This window comes from Ranitomeya variabilis, chromosome 4, assembly GCF_051348905.1.
Source record: "Ranitomeya variabilis isolate aRanVar5 chromosome 4, aRanVar5.hap1, whole genome shotgun sequence".
Classification (NCBI taxonomy): domain Eukaryota; kingdom Metazoa; phylum Chordata; class Amphibia; order Anura; family Dendrobatidae; genus Ranitomeya; species Ranitomeya variabilis.
The window spans coordinates 705,882,515-705,901,315 of NC_135235.1; the positions used below are offsets into that span (position 1 = coordinate 705,882,515).

At 43.6% G+C, this 18,801-nt stretch overlaps 1 protein-coding gene across 2 annotated transcripts in view; it reads right to left on the bottom strand.

The window, feature by feature from the left end:
* Window positions 1–2,300: 2,300 nt before the first annotated feature.
* Window positions 2,301–18,801, bottom strand: part of LOC143766503 (uncharacterized) — a 264,909-nt gene continuing 248,408 nt past the window's right edge. For both annotated transcript variants that reach the window (XM_077254240.1, XM_077254242.1), the window contains exon 7: window positions 2,301–3,895. In XM_077254240.1, the coding sequence (XP_077110355.1) occupies window positions 2,370–3,895 (1,526 nt within the window). In that variant the 3' untranslated portion in view covers window positions 2,301–2,369. The remainder of the gene's footprint in view (window positions 3,896–18,801) is intronic.

Genomic DNA, 18,801 nt, shown 5'->3' on the forward strand with positions numbered 1-18,801 from the left:
ACCCTTGTGGTTCATGAATTCCCATCCGTCATCAATGTTTTGCCCCCAGCAGTTCGCCCCCGGATGTTTGTACCCTTGTTGTTCATGAATTCCCATCCATCATCAATGTTTTACCCCCGGATGTTTGTACCCTTGTAGTTCATGAATTCCCGTCTTTCATCAATGTTTCGCACCCAGCAGTTGCCCCCTGGCAGTTCACACACGGATGTTTGTACCCTTGTGGTTCATGAATTCCCATCCATCATCAATTTTTCAACCCCAGCAGTTCGCCCCCGGCCGTTTATACATCTTAGACCCAAAATATGATTAGTGAGAAGTGAACCTGCCAAAGATGATTGTAATGCCACAACTTCTTTACGTGTTACATAACTCTCCCATCTGGATTCCACAGTGTAGATTTCGCAGGATTAGGTCTTTGTTTGGCGATCTAATTTGGGGGGGAAAGTGTCCTAGGTTTAAACAGGAAATACTTCAAAGGCCCAAGGCGGAAGGTGGGTTGGCACTCCCTAATCCCTGGTTATATTTCTTAGCGGCACAGTGCCAGCATTTCAGGGGGTGGGGGGAAGAGTCGGGGAAGGCGCAAATACCCAATTGCTTGAGGTTTTTATTTAAAGCGAAGGTATTGAGTGAGGGTCTTGAAGGTGGCCACTTCCAGAAAATAGGTTCTCAATATTGTACTATTAGACTAATCCATAAGGTATGGGAAACAGTAAAGATTATTAGGGGTGTGAGAGACCTTACTAGATACTCACCGATATGGAGAAATATGTATCTACCAGAATTTGGGCAGTTGAAGGGATTCCGCACTTGGAAAGAGGCAGGTATTAGTAGGATGGGGCAGTTGCTGTCTCAGGGTAAACTTAGGACTTTTGATGTACTGCAGGAAGAATTTCAGTTACCACGGTCTGAATTGTATCAATATAGCTGCATCTCTCATGCATATCTGGCACAGAGTAAAAGGAGTCCCATAGTGTTGCAAGTAGATCTTATGCTGGATTTTTTCCTTAAAAATAGTGGCACGAAGGGTGCGATTTCAGGGGTATACGAGTATCTTCTCTTTTCTTGATAAACACCCTATTAAGGCTAGAGGTAAATGGGAAGCTGAATTGGGAGCAATTGAGAACGATAAATGGGAATCAATTTTAGATTATGTGCCTAAGATTTCTATGAGTGAGCCTGGGAGGTTGTCGCAACTATTTGTAATTCATAGAGCCTGATATGTTATTCAAAGCTGGGATGAGGCCTAATTCGCAATGTCCTAGGTGTTCACAGTCTGAGGCGGGTATTCTTCATATGATGTGGCAATGTCCCAGACTGTCCTCCTTTTGGACTGTGGTATTAAATAGAATTGAGTTGGTATATAATTGCACTGTTCCTAGACACCCCTTGATATGCATATTGGGATATGTGGAAGAGATTGCAATTGATAACACGATTAAAATAGTTATTGCTAGGTTGTTATTTATTGCAAGAAAAATGATCGCCAAATTCTGGATAAGGGAGGAGCCCCCGGCGAGGAGAGATTTTCTTGCGCAGGTGGACCATATTCTTTCACTGGAGAGAAGTATATACTCCAAGAGACACAGGCTGGACTTTTTCTTCAAGCTGTGGCAACCATGGATTGATTAGAGCTAAGGTGTTGTGACTGAATATGTGGGCTCCAGGGCCTTTTGGGAGTGATATAGGATAATTACTTACTATTTACAGGACGATGGAAACCGGATGGCCCTCGTTAGGTCTCTAAGGGTTGAATGGGGTGGGGGTATTCTATGTAAAATGTTACTGGAGTTTAATACAAAATGTAATGAAAACTATTTTTATTATTCTGATTTGTCTAATAAATATCTATCTGATGAAAAAAAAAAAAAAGTTACAAGGTCACCAAGAGATACCAAGAGAGCACATAGAAAACTAAAGTGAAAAGAAAAAGGAAAAGTCAAGTCATGATCTGAAGTCAGAATACCAGGAAGATAGTGAATCAGAGTAAAGGGGCTAGACTAGACAGGTGGATGGTTAGAACGAGGTCCAACATCAGACAGCAAAGGGTCAACAGAGCAGAGAAATATAAGGCAGACCACTGAGCAGATGCTACATCTGTCAAAGGTCTGAGACTAACAGCTCATCTAAGTAACTGTGTAATCACCTGGAACAGGGAAGCACCGGAAAAAAGCTCAGCACCTCTCACTCAGATTGGACGGTTGAGCTGTCTGTCAAAACACCAACATATCGGCACACCCCTGCACCAGATTGGATGACTGAGCTGTCAGGCACAGTGTCCAAGAAACACTGAACGAAGGAATCATGACACGCTGATGTTTATTATGCTGATGTTTATTAAGAGTTGATATCTGTGTAAAACATTTCCCACATTAAGAGCATGAAAAAGGCTTCTTCCCTGTGTGACTGCTCTGGTGACTAAGAAGAGATGATTTCTTCACAAAACATTTCCCACATTCTGAACATGAAAAAGGCTTCTCCCCTGTGTGGGTTCTCTGGTGCTTAACAAGATACGATTTCTGGTTAAAACATTTCCCACATTCTGAACATGAAAAAGGCTTCTCGCCTGTGTGGGTTCTCTGGTGCTTAACAAAATCTGATTTATTGTTAAAACATTTCCCACATTCTGAACATGAAAATGGCTTTTCTCCTGTGTGAATTTTCTGGTGAGTAACCAAATATGATTTCTGTGCAAAATATTTCCCACATTCTGAACAAAAGAAAGGCTTCTCCCCTGTGTGAGTTTTCTGGTGTGTAACAAAAGTTGATTTCCGTGCAAAATATTTCCCACATTCTGAACAAAAAAAAGGCTTCTCCCCTGTGTGAGTTCTTTGGTGCTTAAGAAAACTTGATTTCTTGTTAAAACATTTCCCACATTCTGAACATGGAAAAGGCTTCTCCCCTGTGTGAGTTCTGTGGTGAACAGCAAGATATGATTTGTGGGTGAAACATTTCCCACATTCTGAACAAGAAAAAGGCTTCTCCCCAGTGTGAGTTCTCTGGTGCTTAACAAAAACCGATTTCCGGTTAAAACATTTCCCACATTCTGAACAAGAAAATGGCTTCTCACCTGTGTGACTTCTCTGGTGAATAAGAAGATCTGATTTTTGGTTAAAACATTTCTCACATTCTGAACAGGAAAATGGCTTTTCTCCTGTGTGAGTTCTCTGGTGACTAACAAGATATGATTTCCATAAAAAACATTTTCCACACTCTGAACATGAAAATGGCTTCTCCCCTTTGTGAGTTCTCTGGTGAATAACAAGATCTAAGTTCTGATGAAAACATTTCCCACATTCTGAACAAGAAAAAGGCTTCTTTCCAGTGTGAATTCTCTGGTGCTTAACAAAAACAGATTTACGGTTAAAACATCTCCCACATTCTGAACAAGAAAATGGCTTCTCTCCTGTGTGAGTTCTCTGGTGAATAACAAGATATGGTTTCCATAAAAAACATTTTCCACATTCTGAACATGAAAAAGCCTTCTCACCTGTATGACTTTTCTGGTGACTAACAAGATCTGAGTTCTGGTAAAAACATTTCCCACACGTGAAACAAGAAAATCTATTCTCTGCTGTGTGAATTTTTTGATGTTTAATAAAAGACTTTTCAAGGGAAAAACCATTTCCATATTCTGATCGTGAAAATGGCTCATTGGCCTTAGGAGCAGTTTGTTTTTTAATGCATTTTTTCTGGCTTTGATTTTTCTGAGCAGTTGGTAATGAAACAGAAGATTGGATCTGTTTCATAGTATCAGATGATAGATCTTTGCTCTGAAGGGATGATGGTATATCTGGAGAAATAAAATTCACTTCAATTGTATCCTGCAGGATCTCAAGATCATCGGATTTAAAAACTGAAGAGGTCAGTTGTCCCTCTGATCTTCTGGTACAGTCATCTGCTAAGAATAAAAACAGTTATCATTTTTGAATAACATATCCTTGAATGTTTTATTTTTTTTTAACATCACTACTTAAGCGTTAGTAAAAATGGCAAGTTATGTAAAAAAAACAAGGTTTCCACAATATTTGTGGCTCATAGGCTCTTGAAAAGCAACATGACTTCCATAAACCAATGCAGCAAAATCCGCTCTCCCAAAGTCAAATTTCCCCCTGGCTTCTGAGTCTTGCAGTGTGCCCAAACCACATTTAGCATCCATGTATTTGGCATTACTATAGTGAGAAGAACCCACTTATTTTACAGTGTGTGTCTCCTGGATCACAATCTGGGCACTATGTGTTGGGCAATAAAATGTCAAATGTGCAATTTTCACTTTGCAACAACCACTGCGTGCTAATTTCTGGAAAGTGGAGTCAAAATAGTTGCTATCCCAATAAAATAATTCTCTGAAGGTTATAATTTCCCAAATGGAGTGACTTTATGCTCTGGTTTTCTGCCATTTTAAGTCTTTTGCAAATGGTGTAATCCATTTTCTCTGGGATCTGCTCCTATGACGTCTGCTTCTGTCACCAGGAGCTGCCTTATTCATTTTGCAGGTAGTGGTGATGATGGAGATGTCAAAACCAGAAGCTCTGGGTGGTACAGGCTTCGACAAGCCATTACGATTACAGTGCTTGGAATCAGTAGTACTATCCAGTCTGGCAGTATGGGTGTGCTGTCCAGCTGAAGTAATCTGATCTCTACTTCAGCCAAGTGGAAAGCATCACACCCTAGTGAATCTCAAAAGTAATTTGCCAGAAGCTGCCAGATGCAGCCTTGTTCTCCTCTGGTTCAATGCTCTGTGCTCAGCTCCTGGCTGTATTTTTTCCTGTGGCGACCGCAGGCCATTTACTGACTACTCTTGTGTCTTCTGATTTTGCATTTTCACTGATCTCCTGGTTCTGACCTGACTATCCTTCTTCCCATCTCACTCCACAGAACAGCAGAGAACACAGTGGCCCAAGTCTAGGGGTCTCTGTATAAGTCCAGATCCAAGTAGAGTGGTTAAAGGATGATGAGCAAGGCAATCCCTGGGATCTGGAAAACTGTGTAGATAGTGCAAAGCCTGTTTGTGGTGGTCATCATTTGAGCTGCCAGATACAGCCTTGTTCTCTGCTGGTTTAGTTCTCCGTGCTCAGCTCCCATTTTGTGTATTTGTTTCCTGTTGAGACCCCGGCCCATTTACCGACTATTCTTGCGCCTTCTTGTACTTTCTCTATCCTCCTGGTTCTGATCTGGCTTCCTAACTATTTTTCTTGCCATCTCTCACCCCATGAAAGTAGGTAACAGCAAGCCCAAGCCTAGGGGTCTCTGTATAAGTTCAGATCCATGTAGAATGGTTAACCCATTAACGACCACCGATAAGCCTTTTAACGGCGGCAGTTAAGGGTACTTATGCCTCAATGCCGCTTTTTAACAATGCTGAGAAATAAGAGTATAGGGCCCCCTATGGCTGGAATTTCTCCAGGGTCTCAGCTACCAGCAGTGGTAGCCGAGACCCCAAAGAACATTACTCGGGTTGGTTTTTACTGACCCCAGTGTTGTAATCGCCATTATTAATGGTATAACAGCGACCGCAAAAAATAAAAGTCTGATTTCCCATTTAATTTCTCTCTCCTCTGATGTGATCGCATATCAGAGGAGAGAGAAATGGGGTCCCCGATCCTCCCCCCAGTACCTCCAGAGTCCCTGCATCCCCCCATCGAGTCCCCCGGGCTGCAGGCATCTTCTTTCAGGAAAAAATAAGGGTGCTTGCGCAGTTCGCCTGCCGAGATCTGCCGACTGGCACCTGGCAACAATAGGACATTTTTCCTATTGGTTAATTTTGCTCACTGTGACAGACCCTATCACAGTGATCAAAATAATAAAAAAAAAAAGTAAATCAAACCCCACTTTATCATCCCCTTAGTTAGTTAAAAATAATATAAAAAATATTTATTTCCATTTTTCCATTAGGGTTAGAGTTGGGCTAAAGTTATGGATGTGGTTATGGTTGTGATTACGGTTAGGGTTCGGATTAGGGTTAGGGCTGTGTTGTGGTTAGGGCCGTGGTTAGGGTTGGGATTAGTGCTGTGTTGGGTTTAGGGGTGGAGTTAGAATTGGGGGGGTTCCACTGTTTAGGTACATCAGGGGATCTCCAAACGCAACATGGCGCCACCATTGATTCCAGTCAATTTTGCGTTCAAAAACTCAAACAGTGCTCCCATCCCTTCTGAGCCCTGCCATGCACCCAAACAGTGGCTTTCCCCCACATATGGGGTATTGTCATACTCAGGAGAAATTGCACAACAAATTTTGTGGTCCTTTTTCTCCTGATACCATTGTGAAAATAAGAAACAAAATTGGTTCCAAAGTAATTTTTTTGTGAAAAAAGGAAAATGTTCATTTTTCCTTCCATATTGCTTTAGTTCTCGTGAAGCACCTGAAGAGTTAATATCCTTCTTGAATGTGGTTTTGCGCACCTTGAGGGGTGCAGTTTTTAGAATGGTGTCACCTTTTGGTATTTTCTGTTATATCAACCCCCCAAACTCACTTCAAATGTGAGGTGGTCCCTAAAAAAAATGGTTTGTAAATTTTGTTGGAAAAATGAGAAATCGCTGGTCAAATTTTAACCCTTATAACTTCCTAACAAAATTCCTAACAAAAAAAATTGTTTCCAAAATTGTGCTAATAGTAGACATGTGGGAAATGTTATTTATTAACTATGTTGTGTGACACTACTCTCTGATTTAAGGGCACAAAAATTAAAAGTTTGAAAATTGCAGAATACTCAAAATGTTTGCAAAATTTCCGTTCTTTTCATAAATAAATGCAAGTCATATTAAAGAAATTTAACCACTAACATGAAGTACAATATGTCACATAAAAAAACCAATCTCAGAATCAGCGAGATCCATCAAAGCGTTCCAGAGTTATAACCTTATAAAGTGACGGTGATCAGAATCGTAAAAATTGGCCTGGTCATTAAACTGCAAATTGGCTATGTCACTAAGTGGTTAAAGGGTGATTGGGAAAACTGTGAATATAGACTATAGACCATAACACATCTACTGAAATGATCAAGCTGAACTTCTTCATTAAAAAAAAAAAAAGAGTAACTAGTGGTGAAATCTCTCTGGGGTAATTAGGGTACGTGGGTTGGTGGCTCATGTCAATTTAAACTATCGTTAGGGCCAATATTTTCTGACAGAGAAATTTCAAAAAGAAATATTAGACATTTAACGAGAACTTTTTATGATAGTGCAGAGCTGAGGCGTCTTAAATTTACATCTCAGGCATTTGGAAGAGCAACTGTCATGCAGCTGCAGTGCAGTACAGGGCAATCTCCACCGGGGGAGCTTGATAGGGAAGCGAGACTGCACACACTGAGCAGCAGAACAGAACCAAGTGGCGAGAGAGAGGTCAGAAAAGCCGAGTCAGAGCACGAGATAGCACGACAGTACAAAAGGATTTAGACAGAATGGATAGTCAGGACGTAGCAAGAGATCAGTAAACCAGGGCAAAATACGGTACAATAGGGACAAACCGAAACGGAGTCAATAGCCAAGCCAGGAGGTCAGAACCGGAGAATCAAGCAGATCAATAGACAAACAGAGAAACGTTGGGAAAGGGCAGACAGAAGGAGATAACAGACACAGGACAAGTCAGGATTCACAGCAAGACAAATCAAGGGCTTCCAGAGTCAGGTTCACATGCCGAAGGCAGAACTATAGCTGACACCACCCTCAGGATACCTGGGAGCTAAATAGCAAACCTGAGCCCAGAATGAGGCAGAGCAAAGTTAACTTGACATCATCCGCCCGGAGAAAGAGCAGACAGGACTAAACTCTGGAATGGATCATGACAGCAACAGAGACCTTTTATGAAAAAGACTTACATAAGTGAGGCAGGTCAACCCCAACACAATTAAACTATCATACAGAATGAACAGGTAAAAAAATATACATAACCAACAACAGCGTATGTATGAGGGGAGAACTCCAACACTAAACAGGAATTTTATGGTTACACATTAGAGCTACTATGGAGTACTGACCACAAGATTAGAGAAAGTATTAGCGCCTCCATTTCAGGAGAGTTTGTGCAGTAATCTGAATTTCTTATGATTGAAAACATAATGGAATTTATGACAGAGTGAATCTATGAAACCAGGACTCGAGCCATGCCAACACATCTCCTGCAGGCGTGTATATTACAGCCATCAGCCACGCACAGCTTAGAGATATTTCACGGCACAGGTGTAATGGATTTTATGTAGTTTATCATAGTCCTCCTTGAAGTTAGTTGGTTTTAACAGGAAAAAGGGAAAATTTTATTGTACAGAAATTCACACTTGGCCTCACTGCACATGTAACCCCTTTACCCCCAAGGGAGGTTTGCACTTTAATGACCGGGCCAATTTTTGCAATTCTGACCACTGTCCCTTTATGAGGTAATACCTCTGGAACTCTTCAACGGATCCCAGTGATTCGGACATTGTTTTCTCGTGACATATTGTACTTCATGACAGTGGTAAAATTTCTTTGATATGACTTGAGTTTATTTGTGAAAAAAATGGAAATTTGGCAAAAATTTAGAAATTTCCAACTTAGAATTTTCATGCCCTTAAATCATAGAGATATTCCCCACATGTTTCCTTTACATCAGCACAATTTTGGAACCAAATTTTTTTTTGTTAGGATGTTATAAGGGTTAAAAGTTAAACAGCGATTTCTCATTTTTACAAAACAATTTTTTTTTTTTTTTTTAGGGACCACATCACATTTGAAGTCACTTTGAGGGGTCTATATGATAGAAAATACCCAAAAGTGACACCATTCTAAAAACTGCACCCCTCAAGGTGCTCAAAACCACATTCAGGAAGTTTATTAATCCTTCAGGTGCTTCACAGAAATTTTTGGAATGTTTACAAAAAAAATGAACATTTAACTTTTTTTCACAAAAAATTAAATTCAGATCCAATTTGTTTTATTTTACAAAGGGTAACAGGAGAAATTGGACCCCAAAAGTTGTTGTCCAGTTTGTCCAGAGTACGCCGATACCCCATATGTGGGGGGGAACCACTGTTTGGGAGCACAACAGAGCTTGGAAGACAAGGAGTGCCGTTTGACTTTTTCAACGCAGAATTGGCTGGAATTGAGATTGGCCGCCATGTTGTGTTTGGAGAACCCCTGATGTGCCTAAACAGTGGACACCCCCCCAATTCTAACTCCAATCCTAGCCCCAACACACCCCTAACCTTAATCCCAACCCTAACCCACCCTTAACGCTAATCCCAACCGTAATTCTAACTTTAGCCCCAACCCTAACCATAATGGGAAAATGGAAATAAATACACTTTTTTCCTTAACTAATCGGGTGATAAAGGGGGGTTAGATTTACTATTTATAGCGGGTTTGTATGTTTGGCAGCTGTCACACACTAAAATACGCTTTTTATTGCAAAAATAGTTTTTGCATCACATTTTGAGAGCTATAATTTTGCCATATTTTGGCCCACAGAGTCATGTGATGTCTTGTTTTTTTGCGGGACGAGTTTATGTTTTTACGGGTACAATTTTCGGGCACATGACATTTTTTGATCACTTTTTATTACGATTTTTGGAAGGCAGAATGAACAAAAACCAGCAATTCATGAATTTCTTTTGGTGGGGCGTTTATACCATTCCGCTTGTAGTAAAATTGATAAAGTAGTTTTATTCTTCGGGTCAGTACAATTACAGCGATACCTCATTTATATCTTTTTTTTATGTTTTGGCGCTTTTAAAACCATAAAAACTATTTTATACAAAAAGTAATTATTTTTGCATGGCTTTATTCTGATAGCTATAACTTTTTTATTTTTCCGGGGATGGAACTGTATGGCGGCTCGTTTTTTTGCAGGACAAGATGTCGTTTTCAGCGGTACCACGCTTATTTATATCTGTCTCTTTGATTGCGTGTTATTCCACTTTTTGTTAGGCGGTATGATGCTTTTTTTAATGGTGTTCACCAAATGAATTAACTAGTGGGACAGTTTTATGGGTCGGGTCGTTACTGACACGGCGATATTAAATATGTGTACTTTTATTGTTTAGATTTTATTTATTCAAATATTTATTGCTGGGATAAATATTGATTTTTTTAAATATTATTTTTTACAATATTTTTACAATTATAATTTTTTTTAATTATTTCATTCTTACTTTTACACTTTGTTCCACTATGGGACCATCATTTTTCCCAAGCTGATCGCTTCTATAGCATGCAGAACTGCATGCTACAGAAGCTGTCAGCACTGCAGCTTCTATATACTGACCTTAGAGACTTCCTAGTCATCACTGCGCATGACAGGAAGTCTGTCAGGTCTGAAGACCTGGATGTCATCGTGACGACATCGGATCTCCATGGCAGCAATCTGGACCCTGGGTCGCTCTCCCTCTTCTCCCCATGCATGTCTCTCTCCCTATGGGTTGCTCTCGCTCCCATGCACTCCTCTCCCCCTGCATGTTTCTCTCCCCATGGGTCGCTCTCCCTCGTCTCCCCCCTGCATATCTCACTCCCCGTGGTTCGCTCTCCCTCCTCTCCCCCTGCATGTCTCACTCCCCATGGGTCGCTCTCCCTCCTCTCCCCCTGCATTTTTCTCTCCCCATAGGTCGCTCTCCCTCCTCTCCCCCTGCATGTCTCGCTCCTATGTACTCCTCTTCCCTTGCATGTCTCTCTCCCCATGGGTCGCTCTCCCTCCTCTCCCCCCTGCATGTCTCACTCCTCATGGGTCACTCTCCCTCCTCTCCCCCTGCATGTCTCACTCCCCATGGGTCGCGCTCCCTCCTCTCCCCCCTGCATGTTTCTCTCCCCATAGGTCGCTCTCCTTCCTCTCCCCCTGCATGTCTCTCACCCCATGGGTCACTCTCGCTCCTATGCACTCCTCTCCCCCTGCATGTCTCTCTCCCCATGGGTCGCTCTCGCTCCTATGCACTCCTCTCCCACTGCATGCCTCTCTCCCCCCTGCATGTCTCTCTACCCCAAGGTCGCTCTCCCTCCTCTCCCCCCTGCATGTCTCCCCATGGGTCGCTCTCGCTCCTATGCACTCCTCTCCCCCTGCGTGTCTCTCTCCCCATGGGTTGCTCTCGCTCCTATGCACTCCTCTCCCCCTGCATGTCTTTCCCCATTGCACACACAGCTCAGAGCGTGCGATAACAGGATCTGCGGGGGTCATACTGTCACATCTCAGCGTGACCCCACAGATGTGACTGTCACCTGCGGAAACACTACCGCCGGTACTGTCGGTCACAGTGCTGCGGGATCATGCTGGCAGATGTCAGCGTGATTCTGCAGCTGACTGACCTGCAGCGGTGACCTGCGGTAAAAAAGCAGGCGTGGACCGATGGCACTACTGCTCCCATTGGGCTATGTCTGATAGGAGAGTAGTATCATCTGCCGGTACCTGTGCTCACAGCTGTTTTTTTTTTTTAAAGTTACATTCCATACATATTCACATAAAAATAAAAAAACACGGCGACGCAGTGATCCACCTCCTGTCAGTGTATCACCGGCTGTCTTTGAGAGCAGTCATATCACTGATGTGACTGCTATCAAAGTGATCAGGGTCGTCGTGGGACATTATGGATTATCATCTCAGCAGACAGGTGAGGAATGTTTGTGGTTTATTATTTTTGTTGCAGGAGACGAAGGATTCGGGGATTATGCGTTCGGTAAGTATGGTTTAATTAAGATTAAAAAAGAACTTTATTCTGGCTGTGTCTTTATTTACAATACAACTATAGGATTAGTAATGGATAGGTGTCTAATATACGCTTCTCCATTACTAAGCTGTGGGCTTGATGTCACCTGACAATAGAAAGATGACATCAACCCCACAAATATGAAACCAACTTGCCACCACTACAGGGCAAGTGGGAAGAGCCTGGCATTGTGCCAGAAAAGACGCATCTAATAGATGCGCCATTTCTGGGGCGGCTGATAGCTGATGGTTTTTAGCCTGGGGGCAATAGCCATGGCCCCTTCCTAGGCTATTAATATCCTGCAGCTGTTTGCATAGCCCTTGCTGGTTATTAATTATAGGGGGACCCCACATCATTTTTTTGTTTGGGGCCCCCCATTTTAATAGCCAGTAAAGGCTAAGTATACAGTTGTGAGCGTGTGTCAGCGCGTGAGCACACTCCCCCCATAGGCCAGCACACTGCTCTCCTGAAATACTCTGTGCTCCTGTCACCCTGCTCCCTCCACCATATATCTCTCTGTGACCCCCCATAGCCCAGCACACTGCCATATGGATCACACATAATGCCACCATATCTATTTATCACATAATACTCCCACAAAGACCACATATCGCCATATATATTTATTACATAATACTGCCATATAGACCACACTTGATGCCGCCAAGTATTATGTGTGATCTGTATTATGGCATTATGTGTGATCTATATGATGGTATTATATGTGATCTGTATGGTGGTATTATGTTTGATCAGTATGGTGGAATAATGTAAAAAATATATGACTATTATATGATAACTATATTCTGGGATTATGTGTGATTTATGTGGCATTATTTATGTGAGAATTATCTGGTGGTTTTATGTGTGATCTACATGGTGTTGTGTGTGATCTATATGACGGTATTATGTGTGATCTATATGGCAGTATTATGTGAGAAGTATATAGCAGTATTATAGGAGTATATGGCGGCATTATATGAGAACACTATGGCGGTATGTGTGATCTATATGACGGTATTATGTGAGAACTATATGGTGCCATTGTGTGTGATCTATATGGCGGTATTATGTGAGAATTATATGATGTTTATAGCCTAGGAAGGGGTTAATACCCATGGATCTTCCCAGGCTATGAATATCAGCCCGCAGCTGTATATTTAGCCTTTACTGGCTATTAAAATAGGGGGATTTTTTTCACAGTATAGAGATAAATAATTAGAGTATCTTTATCTTGTAGTCACCGCTAGACTCTAATGTGTAAGTATAAAACTTCAAATTTTTATTAAATACGTCTAAAATATGCCAATATGTGAATAAACACCAATACCAATAAACTAAAATACAGAGCCACCCCTGGGAGGTGCCTGACCCTATATATCCTATCTCACCCTGCCTGACAGCGGAGGTTGGCACCCTGTGACCTGCGCTTTGGCGCCCCTACTCGTCGGCGGCTCTCCCTTTCTGCCCTATTACACCCAACAAATGGCAGGGGAGTGAACAAAGATACTTAAAGGGTGCATAGGATAGTCAGAGAGAAATAAGTATATGCTGCTTGACTCTCAGATAGTAAAATTTGGATGGAACTTATAACTTGGCTAATACTATAGCTGACTCAGATATTGCTGCTCACTACTGCTGCATCTAGGATGTTTAAACGGATATCTTCTTGTATTGATACTTAGTTTCTATCTATAGTATTGCTAATAGTTAGGGTAGATAAAAATAGGATCTGTTTGTTATATACCTATAGATAGAAGAAGCAGAATAGAAAATAAAGGTAGACTTAACTTATCTTATATTAGTCCTACTGATGATACATAGTCCTAAATACAAGAAAAGGGGATGGACTAAACAAAAATGTTCCGTATAGACCAGTGATGGCGAACCTATGACACGCGTGTCAGTGCTGACACGCGTAGTCATTTTCAGTGACACGCCGGCCTCCGGCCGCGGCCCCATAGAAATTGCATCTTTACATTGCATGGCATCCGATCCGATTTTTTATCGGATCGGATGCCATGCAGGAGGTCTGTGGGTCCAAACAACAGAGCTCCGGCACAGAGCGTCTAGGCCTGGGACTTCCGGTAGGCCCGGCGCAGCTCCCGGAAGTCCCAGGCCTCCGCGCTGGTCGGATGCCATGCAGGAGGTCTGTGGGCCCAAACAACAGAGCTCCGGTGCAGAGCGTCTAGGCCTGGGACTTCCGGTAGGCCCGGCGCAGCTCCCGGAAGTCCCAGGCCTCTGCGTCGGAGCTGTGTTGTTTGGGCGGCAGCGCTGCTCCCTGCTTCGCCGGCTGGAAAGATCGGACCTACCGGTCCCATGCCTAGAGTCCGCTCTGCGCCCTAGCTGTTATTTGGGTGGCATTGCGCTGCTCCCTGCTGCGCCGGCCAGAAGTCCCAGGCTGCACTTCTGAGGCCTGAGGAGATCGCTGTCTGGAGGCCCTGTGATTGCTGTCTGCAGACCCTGTGACAACTACAGCAACCATCATCCAGTGAACTGGGGGGTGTCATTGGCCATTACTGAGATAAGTGAGGGGGAGGCTGGAAGAGGCCTGTGCTATGGGTGCCGTTTCCTGCCATTAGGAACGCCATCTTGCAGCATAGTACAGACTCCATTTCACCACCATTACTGTTTGTGGTGCATCCTTATTAACCCCTATTTCTGCTAATTGCCTGCAGGGCTAACTATAAATCTTCTCTCATGGAGAAGCCACAAAATAAAAAAACAAAGTTAAGTAAAGGGAGTGGTAGTAGTAGCAGTGTCAAGGTGAAAATATATTTTCTTATATACCTCTTGTACTTTTATATATCTTATACTGTGAAACAATAAGTTTTTCCTATCTGCTAGCTAATGCAAATGTAATTGTATTAAAGATGGCTGCCAGTGTTTATTTTTCACTTCGGTTTAGAATCTGAAAGATTGAGTTTCATTTCTTCTGAAATCGAAACTTGGAAATAGAAAGAAGAGGAGGAATCCACCGGGAGACGTCCGAACGAATCAGAAGGACTGAGCACTAGACGTATACTGCTTAAACCCCGCCTATTGCATTCCTTTTTAGTACCGTGTATTTGGAAAATAAAGTTCAGTTGCTTTGACCGTGGCTGACACATATATTCACATGAGCATGACTGAGATTGAACCAGCTACCTGTCTGACTCATTCTTACCCGGTACCACATGCTTATAGTTTAATTTGGAATGACTGGTGAATGAGGGTATATTGTCGTTACGACCCCGACAATTTGGAGCCCAACGGGGGGCGTGGACAGCGATCCGAGACCCTCTGGACCCATGCCTGGATGTCTGCGGATGATACCCGTAGTGGCTGACCTCGAGGACTGATCACCCTCCGAACACGGTAAGTGGCGATCATATACACTGTATGTGTCACACTTGCTAGTGTCTCAGCCGTTATTGGTTTGTCTGTGGTCTCCTTGGGTCTGGGGAGTGACCGGTCGAGTGGTGAGATCGAACGCGATCCTGTGCCACGCTCTGAACCAGCAACTGAGAGACGTCGCATCCGGCGCGTCCTCATGTACACCACACCTCCTCCACCGGTCATTGTACTCCGTTCAACCACCCTACCCGTGACTATTGTCTAGTAGTGAAGTGGAGTGATAGATTGAGCTAGTTGTAGATTGTGGGGCGGCTTAGAGGAAGGGATAGGAGACGCAGCCTCTGTGATATTGTACCAGCTAGGTAATTAAGACGTCCCGGAGGGGGACCACCTGTATTTCTGTGGAGGGCTCTCACTAGGAGACCGCCTCCCAACGGTTTGGAATATCGTGGCAGGATAGTCTGTTAATCACTGGTGTTCAGGTTAGGGACAGAAAATATTGAGCGCGAGGCTCTTTTTCTAATACGTTGAGCGAGATTCCGTATTGTAGAATACCAGCGTTGATATCGCTGTCAGTGGCCTACTGCAGAAGGACACAGTATTCTGTGAGTCATGTTGCGTCTCTTAAAGCAGAAGAAGTCCGTGCCCCACAAGTTAGATGAGGATGCTGTGGAAATCAAGGCAATAGTAGAGTCACGGGAGGGAAAGAAGGCAGTCAGGAATGTTGAGAGATTGTATAAGCATGTAGGATTGCCCTCGTCAGGGAGATTGCAGCCGGCTATGTGGTATAACCTCATAGAGAACAAACGAGGCATGTTGAAAGATAAAGGATTGTTAGAACAAGCGCAAGCTCATCTGCGAGTTGCGCAAAGCTTAAAGAACAAAGGATGAAAATAGGTTGATGGAGAGGAAGGATCAGACAATGTAGAACCCGTGTTTGGTTATAAAATGCCTTTGAACTGTGATCTTACAGATTGTAAAATGGCCGCCATGCCACTGATGATGAAAATGCAGTCCCAGCCACCGCCCTGTAATGGCGGGACGAGCTCTCCAGAAGCGTAGGTGTGTCCTGTTTGTGTTGTGCAGAATCCAACCTGGGTGGAAACCTGCCGTGTGTGTGCGTACGGATCGTCCTTGGGGCTCCGCCCAGACCACGGAGGATCATAGGAAAGTTTTGTAGAAATTAAGTCTGAAAACTGCTGCAATTTGTGACTGTGTAGAAGATACGGAGCCTTGTATCAGTGCTGTGTAGGAGAGGGGAGGAGGGAGCGGACCGCTGTGAGATTTCTCCTCTTTCCTCATCTGTGCTACGAACTTAGAGAAAGGGGGGCAAAGAGCTGGGCTTTTGTATTCTCCCTTGTGCGCTGTGGAATGCAGTGATTTTTCTTATCTCCGTGTTACTAGATGGGAGGGGGTGAGTGAATCCCTGCGCGACCTGCTTGAAATTTCTCCCCTCGGTGCTGTGGGCTAGAGGGAAGGGGGGCCATGTATTGCATTCTAAGTTTTCTCTGTCCTTGGTTTAGTACACGCTGAGAGATTTATGTTTAAAGCAATAAGTACTGTATGAAATTGGAAGTGAAATAGACCTGTGCTTAGTCTTAGAGGAAAATTTGTAAGAAATTGAAAGATTGGTAATTACCTGTATCAAGTTGAGTGGTTGATATATAGCAAATTGAAGATAAACGGGGGGGGGGCTCCTTGTTAGATAATATGGTCTTTTCTTAGGAAATTAAGCCTCTACTCCTGACTGTAAGCCCTGTGCCCCTTACAGTCAAGGCACCAATATATCCTGGATTGCCGAGAAGTTCTATGGGCGTCTTATGGTAGTGTTTGAAGATCTGGGATTTTCACTGTAACAAAAAGCCCATTCATACCTTTTTGTGGTAGACCCGATATTGAGATTTCCACTCCAGATGATGCATTGAAAATAGTAAAGAGTTTTCAAAAGAATTTAGCCCAGCAGGAAAGGAAAGGGGTTAAGTCAGCAGCGCTTCTTACGGTCTACGTAACAGACTCCAGTTTCTGCCCCCTCCTATCGTACACGCAAGTCCAGCCTCACATTCCAATATGTCTTTAACCCTGTATAGGAATCTCACTCTATTCCCAGCCTCGTTATGTCAATTTTCAGACCAAGAGCTTGCTTTAATCGGTGTAAATGGCAGACCCCCCAGCCCGGAAAGGCCCCTACATCTCCTCTTCCCGTGAAACCTTCACACTTACAAGGCCAGACTTTCCAGGAATCTCAAGTTTGGATTCCCTGTCATTCACGCTACTATATCACACCTCAGGAATCCCAGGTTCTTTTCTCAGTAGGGTATGGGGACATAATTACCCACCAGATAGGAGCCATAGTGAACCCAGCTAACTCTATCCTGTCACATAGAGGTTGTTTGGCCCAACAGATAGCTAGAAAAGGGAAGCCCAGTCATAGCCCAAGAGTGTCAGGCCTACCTTGCCACTTATGGCCCCTTGTATCCAGGAGACGCTATGTCCACCCAAAGAGGGAATTTGCCCTGTGATATAGTGTTACACATTGCAGGCCCCGTATATGATTACAAGACACCCGAGCACTGCCGTACAGTATTGCAGACTGCCTTGCAGACAGAGCTCACCTATGCAGGACATGCTACAGGTGTGCTGATTCAGTTTTATGGAGACAAACAGAGACCTGTTGCTTATTACAGTGGCCGCCTGGATACGGTGGCAAGAGGAAGTTCCTCCTGTGTTTGGACTGTGTTGTCTGTCCAGCTGTTGCTACACAAATCTTCAGAGATTGTTTTGGATCACCCACTGATGGTCCACACCCCACACGATGTATATAGTATCTTTAACCAGGTACAACCTAGCCACATGTCCATGGCTGGACAGCTGCGACTTTGGTGTGCTATTCTCATGCCTACTAATGTGACTTTGAAAATGTGCACTGTCCTAAACCCCGCTATTTTTCTCCCAGTTCCTATGGATCCAAAGGGGGGAGGAGTAGGTGACATGAAAAAGGAGACTCTTTTTCTTTCTAGAATGGATCCAGAGGAACAAGATTAGGTTTCCAAACCATATGATTGTCTAGAATTGATGTCTCAGGAAACGGCTGGTCTCTAGTGTGCCTATTCTAATGCTGATTCTGAGCTTTTTGTAGATGGATCCTGTCACCAAGATGACCAAGGACGCTTCTGTACCAGATATGCTGTGGTCTCAGAACATGAGGTAATCAAGGCAGAGTCAATGCCAGCTCATATGTCTGCACAAGAAGCAGAGCTCAAGGCGCTCATAGAAGCGTGCAAACTAGCAGAAGGTAAGACTGTAAATATCTACACTGATTCTAGGTATGCTTTTGGCATTGCACACGGTTATGGGCCTTATCTGGAGAGCCAGGGCTTTCCTGACAGCAAATGGCCACCCCTTTAAATATGCTGAGGCAGTCCAGCAACTTATGAATGCACTACAGCTTCCCACCCAAGCAGGCATCATAAAGGTAAAGGCACATACCAAAGGCACTGATGGACGGACAAAGGGTAACGCACTGGCAGACCAGGCTGCCAAGAAAGCAGCAAGCACTCCTGTAGCCTCTAAAGTACATCACCTAGACACCCCACCATCTCCACTTGTGTTGAAAGACATCTTAGCCCGGTTACAAGAACAGGCAAGTAAGGAGGAGAAAAATAGGTGGCAAAAGATAGGGGCTTGCTCTGATACCGTCACTGGACTATGGGGGAGGGGTGAAAAGGTCTGCCTACCACAGGTACTGTACCCAATGATGGTACAGGTTCTGCACGGGAATGTGCACCACTCGAAGACGGCCATGTGTG